General features: G+C 46.5%; 1 protein-coding gene across 2 annotated transcripts; it reads right to left on the bottom strand.

The window, feature by feature from the left end:
• Nucleotides 1-3,928: 3,928 nt before the first annotated feature.
• SLC39A13 (solute carrier family 39 member 13) lies at nucleotides 3,929-27,547 on the bottom strand. 2 transcript variants are annotated; one of them, XM_054026456.1, is made up of 10 exons: nucleotides 27,383-27,547; nucleotides 18,424-18,726; nucleotides 17,726-17,839; nucleotides 16,057-16,178; nucleotides 13,738-13,890; nucleotides 9,113-9,202; nucleotides 8,359-8,409; nucleotides 7,963-8,095; nucleotides 7,749-7,848; nucleotides 3,929-6,690 (listed from the first exon to the last, which is right to left on the bottom strand). In XM_054026456.1, exons 2-10 carry the CDS (start codon nucleotides 18,692-18,694, stop codon nucleotides 6,615-6,617), a joined length of 1,110 nt encoding a protein of 369 aa, XP_053882431.1. In that variant the 5' UTR covers nucleotides 18,695-18,726; nucleotides 27,383-27,547; the 3' UTR covers nucleotides 3,929-6,614. The 2 variants fall into 2 exon arrangements, with proteins under 2 accessions (XP_053882431.1, XP_053882432.1); XM_054026457.1 differs by lacking the exon at nucleotides 27,383-27,547 and adding an exon at nucleotides 23,998-24,108.
• Between the last annotated feature and the right edge of the window lie 72 nt (nucleotides 27,548-27,619).

Here is a 27,619-nt window from a genome sequence, read left to right as displayed (position 1 = left end):
TTATCGGCCTGTAATTGCCAGGATAATCTCTGAAGCCTTGTTTAAAAATTGGCATCACATTAGTTATCCTCCAATCATCTGGTTCAGAAGCTGATTTAAAGGGATAGGTTATATACCAGAGTTGGTAGTTCTGCTATTTCATGTTCGAGTTCCTTCAGAAGTCTTGGGTGAATACTATCTGGTCCTGGTGACTTATTACTGTTTATCAATTTATTCCAAAACCACCTCTGTTGACTCTTCAGATTGGTCACTTAAATAGAATGGCTCAGATGTGGGAATTTCCCTCGCATCCTCTGCAGTGAAGTCTGATGCAAAGAATTCATTTAGCTTCTCCATAACAGCCTTGTCTTTCTTTAGCACCTCGATCATCCAGTGGCCCCACAGATTGTTTGGCAGGCTTCCTACATCTGATATACATACCTTTTTTTTTTTTTTTTTTGCTGTTAGTTTATGAATCTTTTGCTAGTTGCTCTACAAATTCTTTTTTGGCCTGCCTCCTTTCTTGACTTGCCAGAGTTTATGTTCCTTTCTATTCTCCTGAGTAGGATCTGACTTCCAATTTTTAAAGGATGCCTTTTTGCCTCTAACTGCTTCTTTTACAGTAACTCCTCACTTAACTTTGTAGTTATGTTCCTGAAAAATGCAACTTTAAGTGAAACAATGTTAAATGAATCCACTTTTCCAATAAGATTTAATGTAAATGCGGGGGGTTAGGTTCCAAGGAAATTTTTTGGGGGCAGACAAGAGGCATTATATACTGTACTGTGGTTGGGAAGTGTCCCTGGCTTACCCCACACAGGCACAGCCTGCTGCAGGCAAGGATGCTAGGAAGCACCTTTGCAGCAGCAGCTTCCCCGAAGAACAGGCACCGAGTTTGCCGGGGGATGCTCCAGGCCCACCTCTTCCCACCCCCAACTCCATCTCATCTCCGAAGCAGCCACATCCTCGCTCCTCCCCCCTGCCCCAAAGTCCTAAGCACCGCCAAACAGCTGTTTAGCGGCGCTTAGGACTTTCTGGGAGGGAGGGGGAGGAGTGGTGATGTGGTGCTTCCCCTCTCCTCTCCCTCCTTCCCAGTGCTTCACGTTTAGGACTTTCTGGGAGGGATGGGGAGAGCGGAGATGCAGCACTTCCTCCTCCCTCCCAGAAAGTCCTAAGCGCTGGGGGAAGCACTGGGAGGGAGGGGGAGGAGGCAGAGAAGAGGAACTTGTGCAATGCTCCCTTGTAAAGTCACTGCTCTTCCACAGAATCTTACAAGCAGTGGACAGAGCAGTCAACCAAACGATGTTATAAGGGGGCATTGCACAACTTTAAAGGAGCATGTTCCCTAATTCAGCAGCAAAGTAACTTTGAAGCAACGTTAAGCCGGAGGATGTTAAGTGAGGAGTTACTATACTCTGTTGTTTAGCCATTGCAGCATTGTTTTGGTCCTCTTACTATATTTTTTAATTTGGGGGTAAACATTTAATTTGCACCTCTATTATGGTGTTTTTAAATAGTTTCCATGCAACTGGCAGGCATTTCATGCTGGTGACTGTTCATTTTACTCTCCATTTAACTATCTTCCTCATTTTTGTGTAGTGCCCCTACCCTACCTCACTTCATTTGTGATCGCTTTTGTAAAAGCCCATTGTATCTGTAATAAGAACAGAACTGTTCAAAACTGAAAGCAACACATGCTTTTAAACTAACATTTCAGCTCAATACTTTCAACTGAATTGTATCGTCGTTAAGGAGGGAGAAGATATGAGAAAATTCACTCAGAAAGTGTTACTTACCAGTAACTTGAGTTCTTAAGGAGATTCACAGTACAAATCCACAGTCTTCGGATGGAGTTGCTCACTTTACACAAGTCTAGCTTTGGTAGGAAATGAGAACATTGGAGCCTCCAGTGAATCATTCTTTGAACCCCATCCTTTTTGCAGATTCTGCCATATTTAGTAGATAAGATAGTGGTGGGGGTGGGGAAGGGGAGTACAGGGAAAATTTCCCCAAAACCTATATTATAGTACACTACAGAGCCAGAGCTAAGAAAACAATCAAGAGAAAAACCCTAACTGGGGAAAAGTAATGGCCAACTGACTAAAGTGGATGTAGAGGTAGATCTGACTTGCTGCTTTGCAGGCTGCAAGGAATTGAGGGTGTGCAGCATCCACGCACCCAACATAGCCTTACCTGGAATGGTCCAAGCCTCAAAGAAAAGATGGGTGTTCCCTTCACCAACAGTCAAAACTTCCCAGAAGGTTGCACGCTTCTGGGGAGCACACAGGGCACCCCAATGGTGAAAAGCTGCACTGAGAATACTCAGAAAGTTAAGAAACAAAGCCTCATGATTTTTTAAGTCAACAAAATATGGACAGCTGCAGTTGTAGACATTCATTATAATTCTTCCTCACCACCCTACCACCTAAATAGCAGAAAAAGCCCTTCGATTGTATTCAATGAGAAGTAGGCTAAAATTGAGTCAAGTTATTAAATACAGCTTCTCCAGAGGCACAAAATCTCTTCTGATCCTGGCTGTTTCATGGGAGTTATTCTTCCACCTGCAGCTTTATCACTGTTCAAAGCCAGTTGTTCAGACTGTCTCTGCAAACCTGCATCCAGGAGAAACTCAGCGGTTTGCTAGGCCTGACAAAGAAGTTTAACCCTTTTCTGGGCAATCCTTGAGTTGCCTGAATAAAAAAAGTGGTCTTCATGAATCTTCAGGCTAGAAATTAGCTCTCAGGAACAGAAGTGTGTATCAGACATTGTCTTGCCTGTGCTAAACCTGGACAATATAGGTGCATACTCTCAGCCAGAATGCAAAATCTAAGGGTCTATCCACACCATAAACCCCACCATACTGGGCAGCCTGCTTCTTCTGTCACTGCCCCTGTACCATGGCTCCATCAGGCACAGGCACAGTTTTGGGGAATTGCACCAAAGCCTGTTTAAATCATGTTTTAACAAGGTTCTCTAATGGCTGTTTGTGTTGTCCATGTGGGACCACACTCTTGTTAGTACCTTAGAGTCACAAGATGTAAAGGGGAATTACAGGACTAACATTCTTCTGCAAGTTTTTGCACCTGCCTGGTCAGAAGCCATAATCACATCAAGAATTAAAAATGAATTGGAAATGTTGCATTTGATTTAATCTGCAGCTCTCTCTAATCTCCAGAGACCAGAAAATGAGTGTTTCCTAAACCAGTCAACTTGAAGACTCACTCTCTCAGACTTACCATCTACATCCAACATCAATTCCTCTTTCCTCCCCATACCCTCTTCCAGCTCCTTGTTTCTTTCTTTTTTTTTTTTTTTTTTTTTTGGGGGGGGGGGGCACAAATAATTCACATTTTTAATGGAAAGCATTTAATACCATCCAGTGCTCTCATCACCCGATAACCGCTTAGATGAGGGGGTTGACTCTTTCCAGGACTCAACATCTTGCCCCTTTTGACCTGTCTTTGTTTGGGGAATAGAAGAAATTCCTCCATGGGGAATTCTTGCTAAACTTCTTGGCTCTTCTTGCATTCACTGTTTGATGGGTTGCTGCAGGGCACCCGTCAGAATGTGCGGGAAATTGGCTTGGCTTTAATTTTTTAAGGAAGGTAAGCGATAATTGGGCCAGAGATGGAAACTCACTTCTCTTAACTTTCTATGATTTTCTGGGCTGTCATATAGCTGCTGCCCTGGAGAGGGAGCAGAGACAACATACACCAAGCCAGCTATGGTCAAACCACATCCATGCTAATCCAGGAGTTTCCCATGACAGCAGGCAGATCAGGTTGTTTAAAATACATAAGGTGCTTTCACTAGCAAAACCTTTAGGAATAGATCATGGAATAGGGCCTATGCGGAGCCAGGAATAGCTTGGTAACTGCAGGGGTATTGCTCTGTGGTCCACTGGCAGTGGAAGAGAGAAGGAGTTTCTTTACCAAGAAAAACAAACCAATACTCAGTACCATTTATTTCATCTCTATTGTCTCCATGCAGATCAGATCAATACAGATGAATGGGAAAATGCACAAGAGTAGCTGAAAAAATAGAGCTAGAAAATAGGATTTTTTCTGCATTTCCAAAAGTGACAAATGTAGTGGAGTGGCTAACAGCCTCCCTCCCACAGGCCCTTGTTTCAGCATGCAGTGGAGCAGCTAACCATCGCTCTTTAAAGCCCTGTGCTGCCCCTGTGGGTGTAGCTTCCCAAGAACTGCAGACTTAGTCCAGGCTTGGGCTGCCAGCCAAAAGAAACAGCTCTGTGATTAATGCTTCAGTGTCACCCACTGCACATTCCTGAACACTGAGCAGAATCCCTGCTGTGGTTTACATTCTTGGCCAAACCCGGCACTGATGCAATAGCACCAAGGCCCAGGCACTAAGCCCTGCAATGCACTGGGCCCTTAACTTAAAAAATGCCAACCTGATTTTCAATTAACAAACTCTTGGGAAGTGCTGGGTGTACATACATTTGCTTCCTCCAGGCTCCCACACCAGAGGTTTTGTAGCTCCAACCCCCAGGTAAACTAGCCACACTGTGGTGGAAATAGTATCTTGGGGCCTCTCTGAGTTCTTAAGGGGTAGGGGTCATCTCTGATGCCTCAAACGAAGAGGGTGACTGCTTCATTGGAGCTCACAGCAGCTGGATGATATAGGCAGCAGCTGTCATGGGAAGGCAACTTTCCAGGGTCAAAGAGCATTGCACTGAAATAGCCTCCCTCATGGCTCCAACAGATCTAGCTGGTAATGTAGGGATAGGTGTAAGAAACGCTGTAGGGATTTTAGTCACTGGCCCATCTGCAGAGAACGTTGCAAGCAGAAGTTCTCAGGCTTTCTTCAGAAAGTGGCAGGGAAGCTACCATATGGAAATCGTCAACATTTTCAAAGCTCTAAAGGAAATGAGGGCAACCTGCTCTGGGCAGTGCTTCTGGCTTGTTACTGCCTTAGCCAACCTGGCCACTCACTGGAGCCCTAAATGTCCTGAACAGCATCAGGAGCCAGCCCTTTTCAAAAAGGTCCTGGCTACACAAGAAAGCTGTGTTTATTTAACAAGCAATTTAGATACAGATTTAAATTGATGCAACCCCTGGTTAATGGCAGAGCTCATTTGTATCCTATGTGATGTCTGATGGCACAGGAAGGATTCAGAACATCCTGTTGTGGACTCTTATTTTGTGCCTCACACAAGGAGGTTGCATTAATTTAACTACATTGGTTCTAAACAGATTTAATTAAAATCAGTGCAACTTTCTCCTATAGGTAAAGCCTAAGCAAGTGTGCATATGTTTAGGGAGTTCTGACATTCCAGAGGAGGTGAGGTTGTCAGAGTTGGTAATCCCCATCAGTTTAAACCAGGAATTTTTAGATTTAGTTTTACTAGTCGGTTAAACTGGCATCAAATGGGATCCCAGACACCACATGACTTCAACTCAAGGGCACAGTCACCGTCACACTCAGATTCCTTCTCCAAGCTTTACAGCCACAGTGATTTCAGACTCACTTTTCATCCTTCTCACCGGCAGGTTCCCCTTTCCAGTGTTCCTCAACCTTTTTGATACCAGGGACCGGCTTGCTGCCTTCCTAAACTGTGTCGGAAATCTCAGGGACCGAAACACTGCCCCATCCATCTCTTCCACACACACACACACACACACACACGATGTTTTCTTCTCTACTCTGCCCTTTCTCTATGTATAGTCAGTGTTTTCTCTCTCCTCCATTCCTCCTCCCCCCCCATTCCTCCTCTGGTGGAGGCCAGAGTCCAGGCCCTGCTCACTCTACACCTGCTGATGAGAGGCCTTAGGAGGGGGGCAGTGACTGAGCAGGTTTCCCCCAGATATAGATGAGCTGATGATCTGGGATGATAGGAAACATTTGCTGACCATTTCTCAAATATGCACTTAGGCTGTGTTGAACAGGGGAGGGGATAGATTCTCTAAACAGAGGAGTTAAGGTTAAAGGCAGAAGCTTTCAGGCTAAGCTATATAACCTCCTATCCCAACCTGCCCCAAGTATTAGGCCTGATTTCAAAGCTAAGGCAGAAGAACTCAGAGAGGCAGACTGTCCGGGCTGACACCATCCCATTTTTCTACTGATAAATGAGGGCTGCGTGGGAAGGGGCCTTCTCACCTCTATGCACCCATGTGGTTTTGATAGTACCTTTGCTCCTGCCAGGTAGGCTACACTGGGGAATGTTGGTGGTTTGCTGCTGCTTTGGGGAAATTGTTTTCTTTCTAAGCCTGGAGTAGCAGGTAAATCCTTCTTTGCCAGATACAGGGATCTTGTCTATTCACTGAGCAGCTTAAGATGTGCAATTCCAACACTTGTTCTTACTCCAGGGTGAGACAGTCTGTTCTCCTTGGAACAGGTTGTTGGTTCATTTCTTCTCCTTAAAAGCTTTCACTCCATAAAACACCAACATTGGAAGCCCTGGTTTGTGGGATTTTAACAGAGCAGGGATAGAAGAGCCAGGGAATGGAGTCCAGCATCCCCAATGACTCCCTCTTTTTCTCAACTGCCTCTCACACTAGCAGCTGGACCCATAAGCGCACACACAGGAAGTTACATTAGTGTTCCTTATTGCTTTGTAACAGCTCAAAGTCAATGCAGCTCTGGGAGGCAGCATGAGGAGGTCTGAGAGGAGGTCATTCTGTAGTGAGTGAGAGCAGCACCATGACTGTAATGCCTGTGCACAGGAGAAGGATCTGCTGCACGGAGTTCCTAGGGAAATAACAAGAGAGAATCAGAATGGGCCAGGAACCAGTCCCAATCTGCACAAGTACAGGGGCTCAGCAGTCCAATCTCTTATGCACTCTGCCCCTCTAGACTTGTCACTCGGAACAAGGCTGTTGTTTGAGTGAAGACATGCGCTTGGGCAAGGCAGCCACCTCCAGGAGTAGGAAAGATATTCACAACACTTCCATGTGTGTGGCAGAGAGAGGTCTGAGAAACCACTCTAATTGGAGACCAGGCTGGATACTGGAAGTGGTAAGGATGTAGTGATTATTCTATGGAAGATTGGTACTATTGATGACAGTAATGAACAGAGAGTTGGGATTTGTCACTGAATGGCAGCAGTACAAAGGACTATATTTCGTGAAAACAAATGTTGGGAAATTAATACATCTAGGGAGCAGAGTGCAATGGGAAGAATTAAAAATCCATCATAATGGAAAGTGACTGAGAAATCTTAAGTCATAATAACTTGCTATTCCTCTGAAAGAGAATGGTCCCTGCAGTGGCAAACTCTCAAAGATCAGAGGGTTAAAAAATAATTGGAAGTGACATTGGCTTTGCTGGGAGCTGAATGCATTCATGTCAACAGATGAATTCAGTCAGTATTCAGTATCAAATTGGCATTGATTGCTTGTTTTATACCCTCACAATGTCAATTCAGCAAAGCACTGAATTAGGGATGGGGAAGGAGTAGATACCCCGAGGACAGCGTTAGGTCAGGCGCTTGGCTAGACCACAGCCTAGACTGAATCTGTTCTATCTAACATGCTCAGGAGCCAGCACATCATATTAGAGATAGGCTGTGATAAACCTGTCAGTCAGCGTGCCCTGTATTAACTAGCAGCCAGAAGCTGAGTACCTGGCACAGCACAGCAGACTCTGATAGATACCATCTCACCTCTCATGGGATTTGGGGAGAAAGTGCTCACCTGCTCCCAGGAACAGTGTGGTGGCATCCAGGAGGCTTTACCACCATGTTCTCTCCCACCACCACAGCAGAAATGCTATACCAGCATACTAGTAACCACAATGGAGCCACTTACCAGGGATTCTTCTCCTCTAGGAGGTCAGGCACAACGTTTACCAAGGCAATGTACAGGAATCCCCCGGAGGTGAATGGGAGAATCCAAGCTACAGTTTCCCCTGCACATGCAGTGAAAATCACCATTAGTAATGAGAAGGGATATAGGAGAACAGACAGAGGAAAGTAGGCACACAATCGGACACATTCCTCAATGCAGCCCCAGTGAGCCTTACCTGTTCCTTTAGGCGACTGAGAACAGATTGCAAAGCAGGTTCCTAGAATTCCACCCAGAGCTGTGGAAAGCTGCATCTTGGCTGCACTCCAGCGGTCAAACCCAGCCCGGAGCAGGATGGCAAAGTCTCCTACCTATGGGAAAGCAGAGTCAGTGGTTATCGATCCTAACTCTCCTGAACACAACCAGCATTAACAAAGAGATAGCTCGACTAGAAACATGGTGGGTGAACACCAGCACTCAGCAGGGAGCAGCTCCTCCAAGGAAAGGAAAGAATGATGCAGAGCAGAGGTAACCCCCACCAGCCCTCTTCCCGCAGACAGAGCACTGCTGTCCTGCTTCAGACCAGGTCCTAACTTCCCAGCTCCCCTGGCAACAGGTTGCAGACCCTTCTCACCTCATGTGGGATTTCGTGCAGTAGGATTGCCAGGGTGGTTAGGAGCCCAACCTGCAGAAGATGGGAAAAGTCTATTAGGAAATGGTCTCAAAGCTCAGTGGTGCTGAGAGTACAGCCCCCCACCCCTAAAGGGAAAGGACTCTGGCTGCCTTGTGTTAAGCGCTCAGTATAGAGACATATGAGATAACTATCTGGTCCATGCATGCCTAATGCAGGGGCCAAGGGTCTCCAAGATCTGAAACATTAGAGCAGGGGTCAGGAACCTTTCAGAAATGGTGGGCCAAGTCTTCATTTATTCACTCTAATTTAAGGTTTCGCGTGCCAATAATACATTTTAACGGTTTTAGAAGGTCTCTTTCAATAAGTCTATAATATATAACTAAACTACTGTTGTATGTAAAGTAAATAAGGTTTTAAAAATGTTTAAGAAGCTTCATTTAAAATTGAATTAAAATGCAAAGCCGCCCGGACTGGTGGCCAGGACCCGGGCAGTGTGAGTGCCACTGAAAATCAGCTCGCGTGCCGCCTTTGGCACGCGTGCCATAGATTGCCTACCCCTGCATTAGAGCCAGAAAGGCTGTGTCCCGAGCAGGGCTGCTCCCTACTGTTTTCTCCAGTACAGCACTATCTTGGCAGCTACCCCTTGGGGAAGTGATCCCCAAGTCATTTACTTGGCAGGCAGGCACACACTACAGCTGAGAGAAGGGTTCTCCCAGATCTCCAGTTTGGCAGGGGGGTGCGGCACAAATCTTACCTTTCTGCTAACCAGGAAGCTGGCTGCCACCGCCAGGCCATGTGTGAAGTTATCAATGGTATTAGCCAACAGGTTAAGGTATCCACTGATCTGCAGAGGGAAGTCAGAGGCATTCATGAGTGAGGGAATTTGATGAGGTTCAGGGTAGGGGGAAGCATCAGGTACAGCCAACGGGCAAGTTACCCACTCTAAGAGCAGGTGAATCATGGTGGGGCAGGGCTGGTCAGTGGCTTAAAGCCCATGTCTGTGCTTTAGACAGGACACTGCATTGCCACATTTAGCTCTAGTGCAGACAGGGGGAGCCCTTAGGGTTGAGAACTCCATCTTAGTGGGGAAGGGGAAGAGAGGTACAAGCATAGAAAGAGCTCTAAAGACAGGGAGAGAAGACGAGAAAGAGGCTTACTAGAGAAAGAGAAGAAAAGGAAGGCAGTCTGGAGGAATAAATCCAATTATAAAGCAACAACAGATTTTAGATGGTGTCCACAAATTTGCATAAGCAACTGGGTTCCAATATAAGTAGAGTCTGTTTTCCAGTCAATTGCATAGTTTAATATACAACTTGTCAAACGTCTCCCATGCAAGACATGGGAGGTACAATGCAGCAGAGCTAATGCTGCTGGTGGAAGCTGAAATTTACTTTTTGTTGCTTAGAAACTTTAAATATTGCATTAAATGAAAAAAAACACAAGAATTTTGCAGATTTTTTTTTCTTAAAGAACAAGAAACAAATCAAAGGAAAGTGCTAACAGCCCCTAAGAAGCCAATTTCAATTCTGATGGACCTACTTTGAGGTTGGCTGCTGCCTACTGACATATTCTGATAAACACTTCTAAACAACTACAAGCAAGTGCCCACCTGCTGCCCCCACACTGGCTTGTCTCCATCTCCTTTTTAGTGTTTTCTATAGTGCCCACCACTATAGTATTTAAGTTCTGCACAAATTAATTTGATTTACATAGCAATGTCTCTAGTGGACTTCATGGAGTCTTCTGCACTTTTGTGGTTCTAAGAAACTGCTTAAGGCATCTCATTCTGGCTAGTGGGAAAACGTTATCACAGGAAAGGCATGCGCTAAGGTGATCAGGCTCTAGATTAGCCTAAAACTTTTGGAAGCTCATTCCATAGCTGAACCCGCTTCACTGAGCACTATCTCTTGCTCTCATGTACTTTGAGAATCTCTCTCATCCTTAAGTAAATTGTTCCAATGGTTAATTACCCTCATTAAAAATTATGCCTTATTTCTAATCCTAAATTGTCTAGTTTTAATTTGTAAGCATTGGATTGTGTTATGCCTCATTTGGCTAGATTAAAGAGCCATCCACTTCATCATGTAGGTACTGGCAGACCATGAGCAAGTAATCTATTAACCTTCTCTGAGAATAAACGTCTTTAGTCTCTCACTGTAAGACATATTTTTCAGATCTCATAGCATTCCTGTAGCTCTTTTATGAACGCTTTCCAATTTCTCAGCCTTCTTTTTAAAGTCTGGGCACCAGAACTGGACACAGTATTCTAGTAATGGTCTCACTAATGCTATTTATAGAGGTAATACCGCCTCCCTATTCCTACTAGATAGTCCTTAGATGTATAAATGGGAGACTGTGTTCACCCTCTTAGCAGCACCACAATAGGAGCTAATTTTTAATTGATTATCTACCCTGGCCCTTCCGTACTTCTCCGAGTCACTGTTTTCCATGATACAGTCCCCCATCTGTTAAGTGTGATCCCTCACTCTTTGTTCCTTGATGTACGACCTTGCATTTGGCTGTTCAAATAAGCCCACCTTACTTAGCGATGCAGGTTGATCTGTATAACTAAATTATCCTCATCATTTACTGCTCCACCAATTTGTGTCATCTGCAAATTTTACCAGCAATGATTTTATGTTTTCTTTCAGATAACTGACACAAATATTAAATAGCAATAAGCTGAGAATAGATCCCTGATGTACTGTACCTCCACTGGATGATGATTCCCCATTTACAATTATGTTTTATGATCGATCAGTTAAACTGTTTTTAGTCCATTTAATACGGGCTACATTAATTTTGTATATTGCTAATTTTATCAGCATGCCATTTGGGACTAGTCAAATGCCTTACAGAAAAACACTATGTCGACACAGTTATGTTTATCAACAAAACTTGTGATATAATCAAACATTACATCAAGTTTTGCTGACAAGACCCATTTTCCATAAAACCAAGTCGGCTGGCACTAACTATGCAACCATCTTTTAAGTTTTTACTGATTATGTCTCACATCAGCCTCTCTTTGATTTTGTCTGGGATTGATGCTAATCAGCCTGTAGATTCCCGGGTCCTCCCATTTCCTTTAAAATACTGGCACATTATCATGCAATTTTTCTTCCCCTTTATACACACTGAACGTAGTATCTTCCAACCTGTGCACTACTCTATGTGCACACACCAGAGCATGTGAAAGTCACAAACATGAAAAGTACATAGTAAACTAGATTTACACTGCATCCTACATGTTAAAGGATAACAAAGAGTAGCAAAATAATTTAAGAAATAGGTAAAAGCAGAGCTTTAAAATAAAAGGAAACAGAATTAAAAGAGGAAAGGGCCGAGTTTATAAGAAGCTTTTAACCGAGTGTAATCAAGTTGTTCACTAGTCAGCCCATGTAACCACATCTTATGGCTACCCTCTCACTTCCTTCTCTAAAGTTTGTCAAACATATTTGTTGCATGTTGCCTTAAAAATTTAACTCAAACTCTCTCAGGCAGGTATGCTCTTTTACTGTTTGTACAGTGTCTAGCACAATGAGGTCCTGATCCTTGATTGGAGTCTATAGATGTGTCTGTAACACAAATAATAAAATAGTGAAAATTTTCTTTCATATGTAAACCGTCAAAAGTCACTAAGCTAAGTTAGCTGTGTAGTTAATTGCCTCAGGCCCCAAACGGCTAAATTATTACAATACAGATGTTAGAGAAAAAAGAAATCAGCACATAAAAAGTCTGTCAATAAAGAAACTAAAAATAGCATAGGTATGAAAATAATGAGGGGATAGTCAGAACCCCCATGCTCTCAGACTATTATTTGAGACAATCTGATGAGTTCACTGAAGATAGCACTGGGGTAACATATGCACAAGGAGCAGAGTTATCGTTGTGAAGACAGAGGAACTGGCTTTTCCTGACTTTGAGAGCTTCCCTTTCCAACCCTGATGTAGTTGTGTACGGAATTTTTAGAAAGAGTTGTCCAATCTGCTCCAGATCACGTTTCAGACGTGATTAAATTAAACAATTCACTCTTAAACTTTCAACATTTTTCTGTGAATGGCTCTGTCCACAATCCACCAGACCAGGTTTTCAGGCACCCTCAATGCAAAAACTCTGCACTACTCTGGCTGAATTTCAAACTTCTCCCTCCTCAACACATAATGGCAATTCCACCTGGGAGCAGGTGTAGGACACTGCACTCCCTCCTTCTGCACTCTGGGTTCAGTTTGCTGATCGTTTACAGTAACTCCTCATCCAAGGGTGACCAGACAGCAAGTGTGAAAAATCGGGATGGGGGAAAAGGGGTAATAGGAGCCTATATAAGAAAAAGACTCAAAAATCGGGACTGTCCCTATAAAATCGGGACATCTGGTCACCTTAAGTCGTCCCAGTTAATGTTGTTTCATTGCTGATCAATTAGAGAACATGCTCGTTTAAAGTTGTGCAATGCTCCCTTCTAACATTGTTTGGCAGCCGCCTGCTTTGTCCACTGCTTGCAGAAAGAGCAGCCCATTGGAGCTAGCTGGTGGGGGCTTGGAACCAGGGTGGACCGACAAACCCTCCCCCCCCGCCCCCATCAGCTCCCTGCTCCCCTAAGTTCCCTGTGCGGCAGCCACGCAGCAGGCTATCAATTGCCGGTAGTTCAACTGTCCCTCCCCCCAATGCCATGTGCTGTTCCTGCCCTCTGCCTTGGAGCTGCTCCTGGGAAGCTCCTGCTTGTTTGACGGGGGGGAAAAGAGGGGGACTAATATCAGGGTTTCCCTCTCCCCCCTACTCCTGCCCCATCACCGCTTACCCCTTCTCCATGGGGGTGGGGGGACGACAGGACAAGGTTCAGGACAGAGGGAGCTTCCTGGGAGCAGCTGCTGTCTCAACTTGCTGATCTACTTAACAAGGCAGTTTACTTAGAGGGGATCAGGTACTTAAAGAGGCAATGCACATCTCTCTCTCTCACACAGGGTTTGTGTCTCTGTCTGCCATGCTGTCTCCCCTCCCTCCATTCGTGCTGCCTTGTAGAGTGTGAGGCTACACTAACATCGCGTTAACCCTTGAGGGCTCAGCCAAAAGCTAATCCATCATTTAGCAGTAAGATATTCCCTGGGAAATAGCCCACCCTCTGACTTCCCCACCTCAACCAAGCTTCACAATCATCATTGCGGTGTATAGTATTAAATTGTTTGTTTAAAATTTACACTGTGTGTGTGTATTTATATATATGAGAGAGAGTCTTTTGTTTGGTGAAAAAAATTCCCTGGAACCTAACCCCCCCTATTTACATTAATTCTTATGGGGAAATTGGATTTGCTTAACATTGTTTCGCTTAAAGAAGCATTTTTCAGGAACAGAACTACAACGTTAAGGGAGGAGTTACTGTACCTTGATTCTTCGGTCTGGTGGGCAAGACGAGAGAGAGGAGCCATTACACTGAGCCATGTTTGTTTCTGCTCTTTGGACTGTGCCTGCTACTTTCTGCAGGGAGAAGCTGTTTCCATTTGGAATCCCTCCGGAAGGTGCTTTGGAATGATTGCCCTGAATCAGAGAGAAACAACTGTTACCACTCTCTGACCTCCAACAGAAAGTGTGCTAGAAGAGGGGCTAAGAAAGTCTCCCTTTATCCTTAATCCTTCCCTCCCTAAAGCCCAAACACAATGCCCTTTGGCCTCAAATCTAGTAACCACAGTCTGCAGAAATGGAATAGATTTCTGGGTGGCTTTATTCAAGTTTATGAACTGGGATTCATATATTTAAGTAGCTGAGCTAAAAATTGACCTGCACTTGTTGAAGCAAGAAAGGAATCTGAAAGACATTATTTTAATGTCAAATCTCCTGCTGGGACTAGAAACACTCTAAACCCAATACAAATTCTTCAGGAGCAGTGAAGTTTGCTAAAGTGCACTGGACCAGGGATCAAAACAGTAACATTTGGTCCTCAGTGTAAAGAATATAATGGGACTCTACAACCAGGTTGTATATCATGGAATGGGGGACATCAAACCCCACAGTATCACATAATAGGGAGAAGGTTAGGAGACAGGGCTGGGATAGGTGTATCAGCTCCACCTACTCACTTAGGTTTACAGGTCACATTTAGCTGTTCTTTGCAAACTCTTTTCAGTGTGTGGTCTCATTTTCTCTTACCTAGAGGCATGGGATCAACAAGAGCCCAGCACAGTTCAGATGCCACCCAGAAAGTCTGTAGATTCCCAAGGGCTGGCCACTTTATGCTCAATTTGCATAGTTTTGGAGCTGACCTCTTATCCCTTTGTGAGTGACCATTTAGCCTTTGTTGCTAGGTGACTCCTGCCTCATCCACTACGTCACATAAAGTGGCCAATCACAAGACCTTTCCATTGTGACCAGCCAATCCCCTGGACGAAGGGCCCAGCGTGGTGGTGAGGATAATTCCCACTACCCCAGGGACATAGCAGGGAACCTCTTCTTCTAACTATGGTGGATTTAAAAATCAATCACCAAGAGGAAAGCCTCAATTTAAATAATCTATTTTAATCAACATTTCCATTTGTACTTCAGTTATTTTCTAAAGAAAGGTGCATTTTCATTGGTTGACATAACCATTAAAACATAGTGATTTACAACTAAATAGAGCCTTTACACTAGATTTTTTTTTTTTTTTTTGCTGGCTAGGAAGGTGTATTATAACTATACACATTTACTTAAGCAACAACATAATATTTTCAGATTCTTATTCATTGTACATAATTACTATATTAGAAAATGGTAAATGTATTGCTTATTTACTACTGTTGTGCCATAGTTATAAAGCTTGACCTCAAAAGTTACATGTTTCCCCCAATTCTTTCTTTATAGAAAAAAGCAGCTTTTAACTCAAAGTTTTTGATATAGACTCTTGGATTCAGCATATTTATTTTTTATTTAAAATATTTTAAAGAGACTATAAGTTTAAGCCTTAACGTATCATTCAGATTTCTTTTTAAACAGGTTTATTTTTAAAAAGAAAAAAATATATAATTTAAATAACAAAATAAATCTGATTTAATTTAAAAAAATCCAAAACCCAGGGACAAGAAATACCAGCCAAACCCACAGGGCAAGAGCTTAGCTTGGAGATGAAAGGTCTCCTTTTCCAGGTCCAGAAGAATGGAGCAAGTACCCAGACACATGACTCTGCCCAGCACTGCTGGCCTCCCAAACCAGGCTTTGAGTTAAATCACAGCTCCCAGGTTCCCCTGAGGAGCCTACCAGGACGGGAGGGTAATAGGACTTAGTGCATGTGGCAGGGTACTGCTGGAGAAGCCCTTAATCAGCTCCTGCCACTCCAGCCCCAATCAGGGAGAATGGATTGGGGCTGGGTGACCCACCCTATGTTTGCCTGGTAACTGACCACACCTGCCAGCCTCATTAGGAGGAGCTATAAGGCTGGAAGGAAGTGAGAGAAAGGGAGGCAGAGACTAAGAGAGGAAGGTCAGGCTCAGAGGGTGTCTGTTGCTGGCCAAGCCTGTGGTAGGCCAAGTAGCTGTAAAGCCTGTATATAGTTGGAAACTGGTGGTGGGAAACCGATTACAGATAAAGAACATGGGTGTTGCACCAGATTGAAGTGTCCCCGATTCACAGAGGAGAGGAACCAAGGGGCCAAATCCAGAGGGGCACAGTGTGTACCCGGTTACAGTGCAGTATTTGTATGGCAACTCCTTTCCCCCTTTATCACTCACTCACCGCACTGGGCCATTCTTGCTTCTCACTCTCTAGGAACATCTTCTCCAATGCCAGGAAGGTCAGGAAGCCAATGATCACCCAGAGGCCAAGAAGCTTTTGCTGCTGCAAGCTCTGCCCACCTCCTAGAAAGCAAAAGAGATCTCTGTTTGCATTGTTGGGGTGCCTGAATGGTAAGCCTCACCCCCAGTACAATGTAGCTTGTGACTGAGGGACTCAAGACAAGAATATAGGGCAGAAAGCATTTCCCTTAGTCCTATGAGAAGCACAGAACAGACACCCTGCAGAAAACCCCATTTGTTTCATCTACTTATCCTTGATCCAACCTAGGGCAAGTGGGAAACTACGCTGCACATCCCCAATACTCCAGGAATGGAGTCTAGCCTGTCTCCTGAGTACTCTCAAGAGCCTTCTAAGCCCAGCTCCTAAGCATCTCTTCCATAAATTACTGTGCAAAGGTGAGCAAGGCAAAAATCGCTTACCAGAGGCTACAAAGAAGCTTGTATCAGCACAAATCCTGCATCTGAGCCTGTGTGAGTAGCAAGTACAGACATGAAGGTTGTGCTTTGGGAAGCTGAGCCAAATACCTATCTTCCCCATCACACCACACCCGGGCAAGTTATTAGCCCAAGGCTACAACATGTTCCTTTCAATTAGGGCTGAGATTATCAGATCCTCATCTGTTTGGCCTGACTGCAGGGGCAAAGACTGTGCTCCAGCAACAGGACAGGCAAAAGCATTAGAAATGTGACACAGGCGGGACATGCAAACCTGGAAGCTTAAGACAAGAGAAAAGACTAACAAGAGAAGTGAATAAGCTGCAGCAGAGAAGGTGCAGTCACTGGAGGCCCAAGGCACTGGACTGTGCTGACCCTGCCTGTGCAGTGAAGATGGAAAGGACCAGGAGAGAAGCAGAGCTTTGAGAGGGATTCTGAATTTCCACTGCTTAGATCCACATAACAAATTATGGGAAATCCAGGCTGTTCCTCTATCTCCTACATTCTCAGGAAGGAAAGGATTCCACAATTTCTTAGGCAGAGATCAGTGGGAATCCAGCCCTTGGTGGGAGATGCTGTGACAGAAATCTGGCCCCCTGCAGTACTGTTCCCAGAAGAGTCAGGAAGAATCTCTCTTACTGAGCAGCTACCACCTATAGGGTTCAGCAGCACTCAGCTTCTCATGACACTAGTTTGCCCAAGTGCAAACATAACTTATTACTTGTCTCCATGGGCCCTTTAGAAAACTACTACAGGAAGGGGCTATGCTAGTTGTTTCCCAAGCTTTATCCCAGGGCCATCTCAGCCCTGGTGCTCAGTTTGCTGGCTGAGTTGGGACTGTGCCAGCTGCACCTTTCTTTCCTCCCCACCCAAGAACTCTAGGGACTGTCAATTTCCACCACTTCTCCTCAGGCACATCCTGTGAAGTCAGCAGATTTGGGCCTGTTGTACCAAGGTAGGGAATGGAGGGGGAGTGATTCACAGAGTCAAGGAACCCTTGATTCATAGAGACTCCAGGAGCAGTACCAGCAGAAAGGCAAAGGCCCCCTAGGCCCCTACATAGAGAGAGGGAACATTAAGAAAAGCAGCATGGTGCAGATTCACAAGAAAACATAGCAGCCAGTGCCTGGGGATGGCTCTGGTGCTCAGGACATTAGTACAGTGCCAGGTATTACCTGCAGTGGCGCTGCAGGTGTAGGCCCAAGCCTCAGGGAGGAGGTGGAGAAATACATTCCCCAGAAGCCCACCAATTGCAAAACTCAACAGCTGCTTCAAACGATTGGATCCCACTGAAAAACAAACAAATGCCAATCACAGCCCAGGCCTGGAGCCCAGACTCCTCCTGACTAGTTGTGTGACACCCCCAAATGAGGAGCCATTGCAGCCTGAATTACCAGGGAATGTGAGGAGGGAAAGGAACTGTGTGTGAGACAGACCCCAGGGCACTGCACCGCCCTGAGCGAGCTGTGGGTGGCACTGTGCCTCAGAACCTTGTGCCCTGGCAGTGAGGCTCAGAGCATGAACTGTACATTCAAGGGGCCTATGTGAGAGGAGTCTGTACTCCAGGGAAGTGGAGGAGCATGTGAGCATCCCCCCCAGGATCCAAGTTAGAGAATGCTCTTTGTATGAGCTCTACACCTGAAGTCCCAGAACCCCACACTCAGCTGGGGGACTACCTGCCCCATTTTTAGGAATGGCACGAGTCACCCATCTTATAACAGAAGTGAGTTGTGCCTGCATTTCAGTAGGCAGCATTTCTAGGGCACCAGGAAGATCCCAGCTCCTGTGTTAGACATAAAAACATTGCTCCATTCAGTCACTGCCTATGAGGGGGCATTGGCATCAGGAACAATAAGCCAGAGAGCAGATTTACCTTCTGATTGCAGAGCAGCTCCTGTCTCAAGGGGAACTACCAGCAGGGGGAAGACTCCACTCAGCCCCACCATAACTGAGCCAATCAGAGAAAAGATCCAAGCATCCAGTCGCTCCCCACTGAACAGAGTTCCCCAGGACTTGGCCTCTTTCTCACACAGAGGACTGGCACCGGTGGTGGCCTTGCCCACTTGGAGCTCCTGGGCTTCACAGGGGATGCTGAGCAGAAACAAGGCAAGCGTCCCATGAAGCAGAAACCTTTGCCCTGTCATCGCTGAGCAGTTTCAGCCTGGCTGGCCAATCTCTGAAAGGAAGGAGGAAAAGCTGAGTTCTGAGAGAAAATGCAAGACTCACAGCTCATCCCTCAGAGTCCTTGTCCCCTTCTGGAGGAAATCATGGCCTCTCAAACTCATATATCCTTTGTCCTTCAATTCCCTACCTGGGTAGCTTGGTTCCCACATATATTCCCCTTTGTATAGGGAACCCATATTTTCCTCTTCTTCCTGTTTCCTCTTAGTTTCAGTTCCTGGATTTGAGCAGATGACTGCAGGGCAGGGACATCCTCTATCATTTGACATCTGAAAATGCCTGTTTGGTCCCTCAGACTCCCCTTGCCATGGGAAGGAGTCCAGCCTCCTGCACCTTCCCTCAGCACTTGGTTTCTCCAGAGTCTCTGCTGCTCAAACTGCACCCCTAGACAAAAGTTTCCTCTCTGTGGGATACACTGTCCCAAGTGGGCTCCAGCAAGGCCCTTGTATAATGGAGCTATAAAGATAAAAAAAGTAATGAGGTGATTTTAGGGATACGCTGAAGCAGAGGCTCTGTCTATACTTGGGGGCAGGGCAAAGGCAAATCCCCAATGGAGACATGCTAGAACAGGGGTCGGCAACCTTTCAGAAGTGGTGTGCTGAGTCTTCATTTATTCACTTTAATTTAAGGTTTCGTGTGCCGGTAATGCATTTTAATGTTTTTTAGGAGGTCTCTCTCTATAAGTCTACATTATATAACTAAACTAGTGTTGTAAAATAAACAAGATTTTCAAAATGTTTAAGAAGCTTCATTTAAATTAAATTAAAATGTTGATCTTACGCCACTGGCCTGCTCAGCCCGCTGCTGGTCTGGGGTTCTGTTCACCCGAGGTCGGCAGCGGGCTGAGCGGGGACGGCGGCCGGGACCCCAGACCAGCAGTGAGCTGAGCAGCTCAGCCCAATGCCACTCAGGGGTTCCATCCGCCGGCTCCTGCCAGCCACGATCCCGGCTGCCGGACCTGCTCAGCCCGCTGCTGATCTGGGGTCCCAGCCCTGTCCACATACAGTGGGTACCTACCTTCTCCCTGGTTCTAGCCCATTCTCTTCTTCTCTCTGCACTGAGCTGAGGGTGGGAGTGCACTGAGCACAGGGCTGGGGGTGAAGGGTTTGGCCAGGAGCTAGAATGAGGGAGGGGGCTCAGGATTGGGGCAGGAGTTTGGGTGTGGGGCACTTACCTGGACAGCTCTCATTTGGTGCGAGGGGAGCAGGTGGGAATATGGGGGGTGGTGCAGGAGCTCCCGTTTGGTGCTCAGGGTGGGGGTGAGGATGTGGGGGGTACAAGAGTCAGGATGTGGGGGCTGCATGAGGTGTGGGGGGGCTGGGTATGTGGGGGGGGTGCAAGAGTCAGGGCAGAGGACTGGGGGCATGTGAGGGGGGTGCAGGTGTCAGGGCATGGGGTGGGGGTGCCGGGTATGTGTGGAGGTGCCAGAGTCAGGGCTGGGGTCATGAGGGGGTGAAGGAGTTAAGCAGAGGGCTGGGTGTGTGTGAGGGGGCTGCGGGGCACAGGGCTGGGTGTGCGTGGGGGTGGGTCAGGGCTCAGGGCAGAGCAGGACCACCGAGAGCGGGTTCGGGCCGTGGTGAAAGAAATTTTTCGGGTCCCCCAGCAAGGGCGGACCGGCTAAACAGGGCCGACGAGGGGGCAGGGGGAAAAGCCGGGGAAACCGGGCCCCCTTCTGGACTGCCCGGCCCCGGTAAGGTGACAAGAGGGGGGGGAATATAGGCCCCCTTCCGGACTGCTGGGCCCCAGTAATTTGTACCGGCTTCCCCCTCCCCCCCCATTGTCGGCCCTGGGCAGGAGGGCTGGGTGTGTGTGTGTGGGGGGTGCATGTGACTCCACTCCTCCCCAGCCCCTCCCTCGCAAGGGCCATCAGCTGATTGGACGGCATGGAGGGAGGGACGGCGAGGCGGAGGAGGGGCAGGAACCCAGCACACTGCGGGAAGAGGCAGGGGAGCCGGCAGGACCAAGCTTCTGCCCCCTGCCCCCTGCGGTGGGGGAGAGGGAGCGGAGAAGAGCGGGATGGGCCAGGCTGGGCAAGATTTTTAATGGCATGCATGGGACTCCGGCAGGCAGCATTAATAATCGGCTCGCATGCCGTCTTTGGCCGCGTGCCATAGGTTGCCGACCCCGTGCTAGAAGATTAGTGGATAAATGGCACTGAAGCAGTGCGTCTACTTTAGGGGTCTCCACACCAATGTACTGGAGCAAGTTTTTCTGGTCTAGACAAGCTCTCAGACCCCTCAGTTGAGGCATTTTTCTTAAAACCATCTGCAGTTCACCTTTAAAAGGGGAGTAATTTTAGTAAATCTGAGCCTCAGTAGCTATAATGAAAGGGACCAAGAGCCTTCATGTCCTGCTGGATCAAAGTCCTGCTCCAAGCACAAACTGCCTGCCAGTTGGATGAAAACTTCTCTGATCATAGCTGACCTCCAGATAGCAAACCTCTTGAGACTGAGAACCGCATTAATTTTCAGGGAGAAGTTTTCCTTCCAACTGTCTCATAAATACTCTGAAAATCTCTGTTCTCCCTGACAAGGAGTGTCACTGGGAATCAGATTAGAGATTGTTCACTTGTTATAGGCACAAATGCCAGCACTTTGCCATGTGATGGGTGGAATTCCAGTCAGGGCCCTCAGCAATCACAATGAGGAGATTTATGCAACACAACTATCTCCAGCATAATCAAAGAATTATAAACAACACATCTAAAAATCCACAAGCTCTGCCTAGTGTCCTGATGACAAACTGTCAGGTCTTCATAGTCATCCCTGCGATCAGACACTGGCTAATGCTTGGGGTAAGTGTTAATGACAGAACCACAGGGAGAGGAAGTTGTGTCAGATGTGGTCCCCGCCCAAGTTGTGTAGATGAAAACCTCCTGTTGTCAATGGAATGCATCTGGGACACTTCCATGCCATCTGGCTTCCTTCACACAGTCTAGGTCTCTCTCAGCTACAGCCCTGCACTGGGATCTGCACAGCTACTGTAAAACTAAGTGGCCTGGAGAACCCTCCAAAAAGAGGAGAGTTCTGAAAGCTTTAGCCATCTAGTATCTGACTCGGCATCCTCCCATTGCATGAGTGCATAGTGGGCTGAAGGTTTCACACACATTAAGGGCAGAAATAGCTAGAGGTTAGGGGAAGTATAGAGCACAATCTTTTCTCTACTAAACCAACTGCAAGGGAATCTGCATTTACAGTATTTCCTGTTATAAACTGCCAGAGAATTCAGCACCTTTTCCAGTCTGATTCTGTGCTAATGGAAACTGATGCCCTTAGTGGCAGGGTCAGAGCTTGGAAAATGACTGACAATAGCTTCCTATACCAAGAGAGTAGCCATGCTGGGCAGATCCCAAGTAGCAGAGCTCTGGGCTGGCCCCAGTACTAAGCAGAAGGGCCCAAGCTGAGGCAAAGAACAATCCTAATAAAACAGCTGCTTTCATCAGTTTGTGTTGTCTTGGATGAAGAACATTGGAAATAGGCCCTAACCCCTAATGTCCCCACTTCTGCTGTACAGTGGTTATCCTGGGGGTGTGCACTGTCACCATTTGAACCACAGCAGAAGATCAGGCTAGAAGAGAAACTGACACCACAGCTCATGTCACACAAGGGAAGGCTCTCCAACCTGCCCATCCTCCCCCAACTGGGTTGGAACCACCAAAATGAGGGCCCCGCATCTGCCCAAGACCAAATGGCAAATAAACTGGACACCTGAAGCTCCATTTAGTCTAAACAACAAAAATCCTGTTTAGAGACAGGAGTATGAGGGGAAAACAGCAAATCCCAAAAACTCACAGCATGGAGCACAACTGATTGCAGATCTCTTAGCAGAATTTGCTCTAGCAAGAAGGTTAGGGAGCTGACTAGGGAGACTAGAATTGCTTCTCCAGAAAAGAAATGACAGTTGCTTAAGAGACAGCAGAAGCAGAACCAGATTCTCTTACTTCCACTCATGTCAATTAACTGTCCGAGAATTCGGGTTTGTTCTTATTAATAAAACCAGAGAAGGAAGTTATACATCCTCCCAGGTGAGTCAGAAAATGCCCATGGCTCTCAAGTCCTTTTTCTGGTAGCACAGGAAACCCCCATATTCCTCCAAGCTTCTTACCTGTGGCTGTTAGGAATTTATGACACAGCAGTGAGGGACTGCACACATAACAATTCACCCATATCTACCTCCATGCCCAGAAAGATGCTTAGAGCAATCCCAGCATTTTTATGCTGTTTATAGTGCCTCAAGTCCCACTACTTTACAGCTTGCTATTCATAACTCGATAGTCTCCTGGATTCTGTATCCCACTGCTATAGACTTCTCAGCAGGCAGGTTGCTTTTCAATGCCTGTGAAGTCTCTAAATGCATGTTACCTACAAGGAAAACCAGATTAAATAGTCACCTCAAATACACCACTAACAGCAACGAAGTGGGCTGCCAGGACCCACCCTGCCTCAGATCCAAAGCACTCAGGGGAATGTAGGAAGATATATCATGGTGTCATTAAAGTCACAGGTTCATATCACATTCCTGGTTTTGCGATTTCCCCCTATCGTAGGCACTCAGCTACCACAGCAATGGGAGCCAGTTAAAGACCTAGAGAGACAGAGAGGATCTCAGATGCTCCAGTACAGTGGGGCAGAATTTTAAAAGCACTAGGTGTACTAGGATTTAAAGCAGACCTGACACTGTGGAAGTGGATGATGGCTTCAACATACGCAACAGACACAAATGGTCAGGGCTTATTTAAACACTTAATTTGAAAGACGGTAGCTCCAACAGCACAGCACCCCATCATACTGGGGTCAGGACCACCTTAAAGGAGAAAGTGCCCCTTACACAATCACAAGTACCACTCTCTGTGGCACCAACATGTTCTGTGGAGGTCTCCTATCCAAGTACTGAAGAAGGTTAGCTCTGCTTAGCCCTTTCAATCACAGCTGCAGAGCATATGACTGAAATAGCTAAAAGTATTCCCAACACAGGAATAACAGATGCCACAACAGAAAGTTAAAGATGAAAAGAGGGATGGAAACTTTGCCATTCACTCACTCCTGGTGGTGGTGGTGTGTTGAATTCAAAGCATGAAAATGAATCACATTTCCCCTCCCAGTGTACAAGACTAGAGTCTGGCCTCCTCCCCAGGTACTTACACAGCAAGCAGACTCTGCAGCAGTCTCCATGAAAATGCAAACAGAATTAGAAATGCAGATTCACACCAAGACAAAAATCTATTGCAAGTCAGAAAAAGGAAGGAGAGATAAAATCAAATATTTACACAAGATGCTCCTGGAATTGCCAAGTCCCTCGCTGAAGCTGAAGGAGACTTCTAGTTCTTTCTGCAAGCTGTTTTCAGCCAATGCACCTGGAAAGTTCATCCCAGCCCTCCAAACAACTCTCAAGTGCTCTGTGCGTGGCAGTGAGTTCACTCTGCTCCTGCCTCCTCCCCCTCACAGCCAGTAGCTCTGCTCTTTCAGACAACACGGCTTTAGCGGCTTTTTGGCACAAGCCCACGTTCCATCATGATGACACTTTAAATGTGCTTGGAAACATTTTTTATAGTTATTTTCCCTGGAAGCCCAGGGCCTGTTCATGGAGCCACAGTGAAACACTACGCAGAACAGAAAAGTTATTTCACTAAAGAGGAAATGGAAACAGCAGCTAGCAAATTCTCCCAAAGCCTCATTCCATCAGCCCTGCAGTAACCTCCGGATTCCTCCTGAAAACCCCAACACTTCTGACAAGGATTACCAGGCTCGCCAATTTCCAGTTAATTGGTCCAGTATTCGGTCTCTCTCAGGAGTTTACTTCTCGACCACATGCCATTTCTGAGAAGCCCAAAGCACTTCATAGTACTCTCCCTTTCCCTAGGATCAAAATATCTTGCTTTATTCAGAACCGCATCTCTCCCTATGGAATGCATCTCTTTCTGCAAAGCATACATACATGTGAACATCACAATACCCAGAACTAAAAGCTGCATACATACAGCTAAGAAGGGTAGCAGGATTAGGAACACAAGAACAACAACACGGAAAAGTCCAAGGTCCAGCAAATTCAAGATCTCATCTCTAACTACAACCAATACTAGAATCTTGAGAGGAAAATGTGAGGTGGGGGTATTTCTTCCCAGGCCAGCAATAATCCTCATCACTCGAAGGACAGGAAAATGTCTTCCCAAACCAACTTGGCAATCAACCTCATCCCTCAGGGATAGGTGTGGTTTCTTCCTGACCCAACCCAGCAATCAGCCTCAGGCCCTGAAGCAGGAGTATTTTAGAGCCTTCGTAACATTTATCTTAGAGCATAAACAGGCATCATCATGAGCTCGCCACTAGATTTTCTCCACCAGCTAACACACATTAAAAAAAAAACTACAATATATTAGCTAACGTGTTCAAAATCAACTACAACTAAATTTTGAACACATTAGCTAACATATTAAGAACGCAAGGCCCTAAATGGCATTCCTGAAGATACAGTTTTTATCTAAAAGGAAGAGACATCTATAGCAGTGGTTCCCAAACTGGGATTCGTGAATGTTACAGGGGGTTCTTGGGAAAAAAATCCCTAATGGAGGACAGAGCTGTCCATAGGGACCCAGGGCAGCACAGGGCCAGCAGCCTGGAGCCTTGGGGGACTTCCAAGAGCTAAGCAGATCAAAGCAAGCATATCTATCACATTGAGGAGATTTAAACTTCAAGACTCCTTTTACGAAATAGAAAGGAAGGTGGATATTTTTTGCTGTTTTTAAAATTAAATAGGCTGCTAGTGTTGTTTTTAAATTATTATGAAGAACAAGTTTAAGCTTTGTTGTAACGTGCATTGTTTGCCTGGACTGCTCAAGACCTGAATGCTTGTGGCTTGTGTAGGAGGAACTCTCTGAGTTGGCTTCTTAAATACCTTCATGCTGTTTCACATCTGATACTCCTTGACGAAACATAGGAGCCAGAGGCGCCAGTCCGGGGGTTGGGGGGGGGGGGGGGGAGGGTCATGTGCCACCCCCATGTCAGTGCACCCCCCACCTCCTCCCTCCCCTTTTTTCCCCGATGGCACCTGCAGGGCCCCCCCCCACTTTTCCGGCGGTGCCCCTGCCCCAGGCCTGGGGTGTGCGGGGGCTTTGCCCCCGCACCCCTTTTTTCTACTGGTGCCTGTGATAGGAGCCTTGTCTTATAACAGGCTTAATCAAAAGCGATACAAGCTAAAAAAGTGGGCTCTTGGAAGAGTGTTGCCATTTTCATAATGTAATAAAAATACTGTAATGATAAATAATAAGCATGTCATAAAAACAAATTTTATATTTCCAAGATCACTGCTTTTATAATTTATGCTGAGGTAAGGGAGAAAATCCCTGGAAATATTCATTTTTAGGAGGGGGCTCACAAGACTTGACATTTTAGTGAAAGGGGTTCATGGGTTGTTAAAGTTTGGGAACCTCTGATCTATAGCAATCTTACCATGAATGACTGAACTTGTCAGCACTAAATTTCATCTAAGTAATGCACATCAGAAGGGATAATTGATCAACTCATACAATTTACTAGGTTATAAATTAACTGTAACCTCTCAGGGAAAAGAACTGTGTTGTCACTATACACAGTGCAATTAGGTGAATGCACAACAGCAGTTAGGTGAATGTACAACAGCAGTGAAAAAAGCAAACAAGTTGATAGATAGAATGGTATTGAAAATCCTGCAAATGTTATCATTCCATTATTAAAGGTGACAAAGGTAGTCACACCTATAGATGAAGTTGTGACACCTTCCACTCTAAGACTTGTTTTCAGTTGCTAATAACTTTGCCAGACTTAAGCCATTTGAACTGATTTATAGATCAGTGGTATACATCTCTTGGAATACTGTTTCACTCTCATCACCCTACCTCCAAAAGGATATGGCAGAAATAGACATAGAAGATGGAAAATCATTAGAGACAATGACAGTTATTACTGTAAAAAGGAGATGAATAACAAGGATTCTTGAAATAGGCATATAAAATATTGAATGGTGCAGTGAAGCAAGAACAGGTACTGCTCTGCTGTTCATTTCTCCTGTAACACGGGAACAAGATAACAGCCAATGAAATCCAAGGGCAGCAAATTTAAAACTGGAAAAAAGAAACATTTTTACACAACACCCAATTAACCAGTGAAACTCACTGCCACCAGACATCCGAGGCCAAGCGCTGGGCAGAGTGTAAAAGAGGGTTTAACGTTACTGCGGTCCGGGGGGCAACTCCGCAGGCTCCTGGACAAGTGCGCAGCGCTAGGGACACCAGCCCTCGGGGCTGGGCACAAGTCAGGCTTAGGAAGCAACTTCTGCAGCAGGCTCTGCCCCTCAGGGGCTCCGGACACCAGACCAGCGGCCCGGGGCAGGTCCCGCGACCCTGCGGCAGCGAGTCCCGCCAGTGCCGGGAGGCTGCCAGGAGCGAGCAGGCGCTGTCAGCCCCGCCCCGGGGACCCCGCTGGTCCTTGTCGGAAGTTCGGTCTCTCGGCTCCGCTAGGACCATCACTATTGCCAGCTGGGCCCGGCCGCGGGAACCCGCCTCCCCTGGGTGGGGGCGCTGGGCACCGCCGCCGGCCCAGCCGGGGCTCCAGGCGGGGCGCCCTGGGAAGCACCGTGTCCCGCCCGCTCCCCGCCACGGGCACCCAGCGGCCAGTTACCGTGCGGCGGCGCGCTCCGGGCTGCCCCTGCCATCCAGCTGCGGCTCCGCTCGGGACTCCCCGGCTGGCCTCTCAGCCCCGCCTCCCAGCACCAGCCACGTCGGCCCCATCCCCCTCGGAACCAGAGTCACTGTCCCCCGCCCGGACAGAGCTCCGCGCGCACACGTCCGGCCTCCCAGCAAGGAGGGGCGCTAGGACACGGACGCTTCCTGTCCCATCACCCTTGGGGGACAGCGG

Source organism: Malaclemys terrapin, chromosome 4 (assembly GCF_027887155.1).
Source record: "Malaclemys terrapin pileata isolate rMalTer1 chromosome 4, rMalTer1.hap1, whole genome shotgun sequence".
NCBI classification, from domain to species: Eukaryota; Metazoa; Chordata; order Testudines; family Emydidae; genus Malaclemys; species Malaclemys terrapin.
Note: the sequence above shows the minus strand (reverse complement) of the source record. Positions and strands in the feature narration are given on the sequence as shown.

What these genes read in the sequence shown, in the direction of transcription:
- SLC39A13 (XM_054026456.1), bottom strand. Translation starts at nt 18,694, where the DNA reads ATGACAGGGCAAAGGTTTCTGCTTCATGGGACGCTTGCCTTGTTTCTG. An exon ending in AGCAAGAATGGCCCAGTGCG is followed by an intron (nt 13,891 to 16,056) that starts GTGAGTGAGTGA and finishes TCTCTGATTCAG; the next exon opens with GGCAATCATTCCAAAGCACC. An exon ending in CACCAGACCGAAGAATCAAG is followed by an intron (nt 9,203 to 13,737) that starts GTACAGTAACTC and finishes TTCCCTCTGCAG; the next exon opens with ATCAGTGGATACCTTAACCT.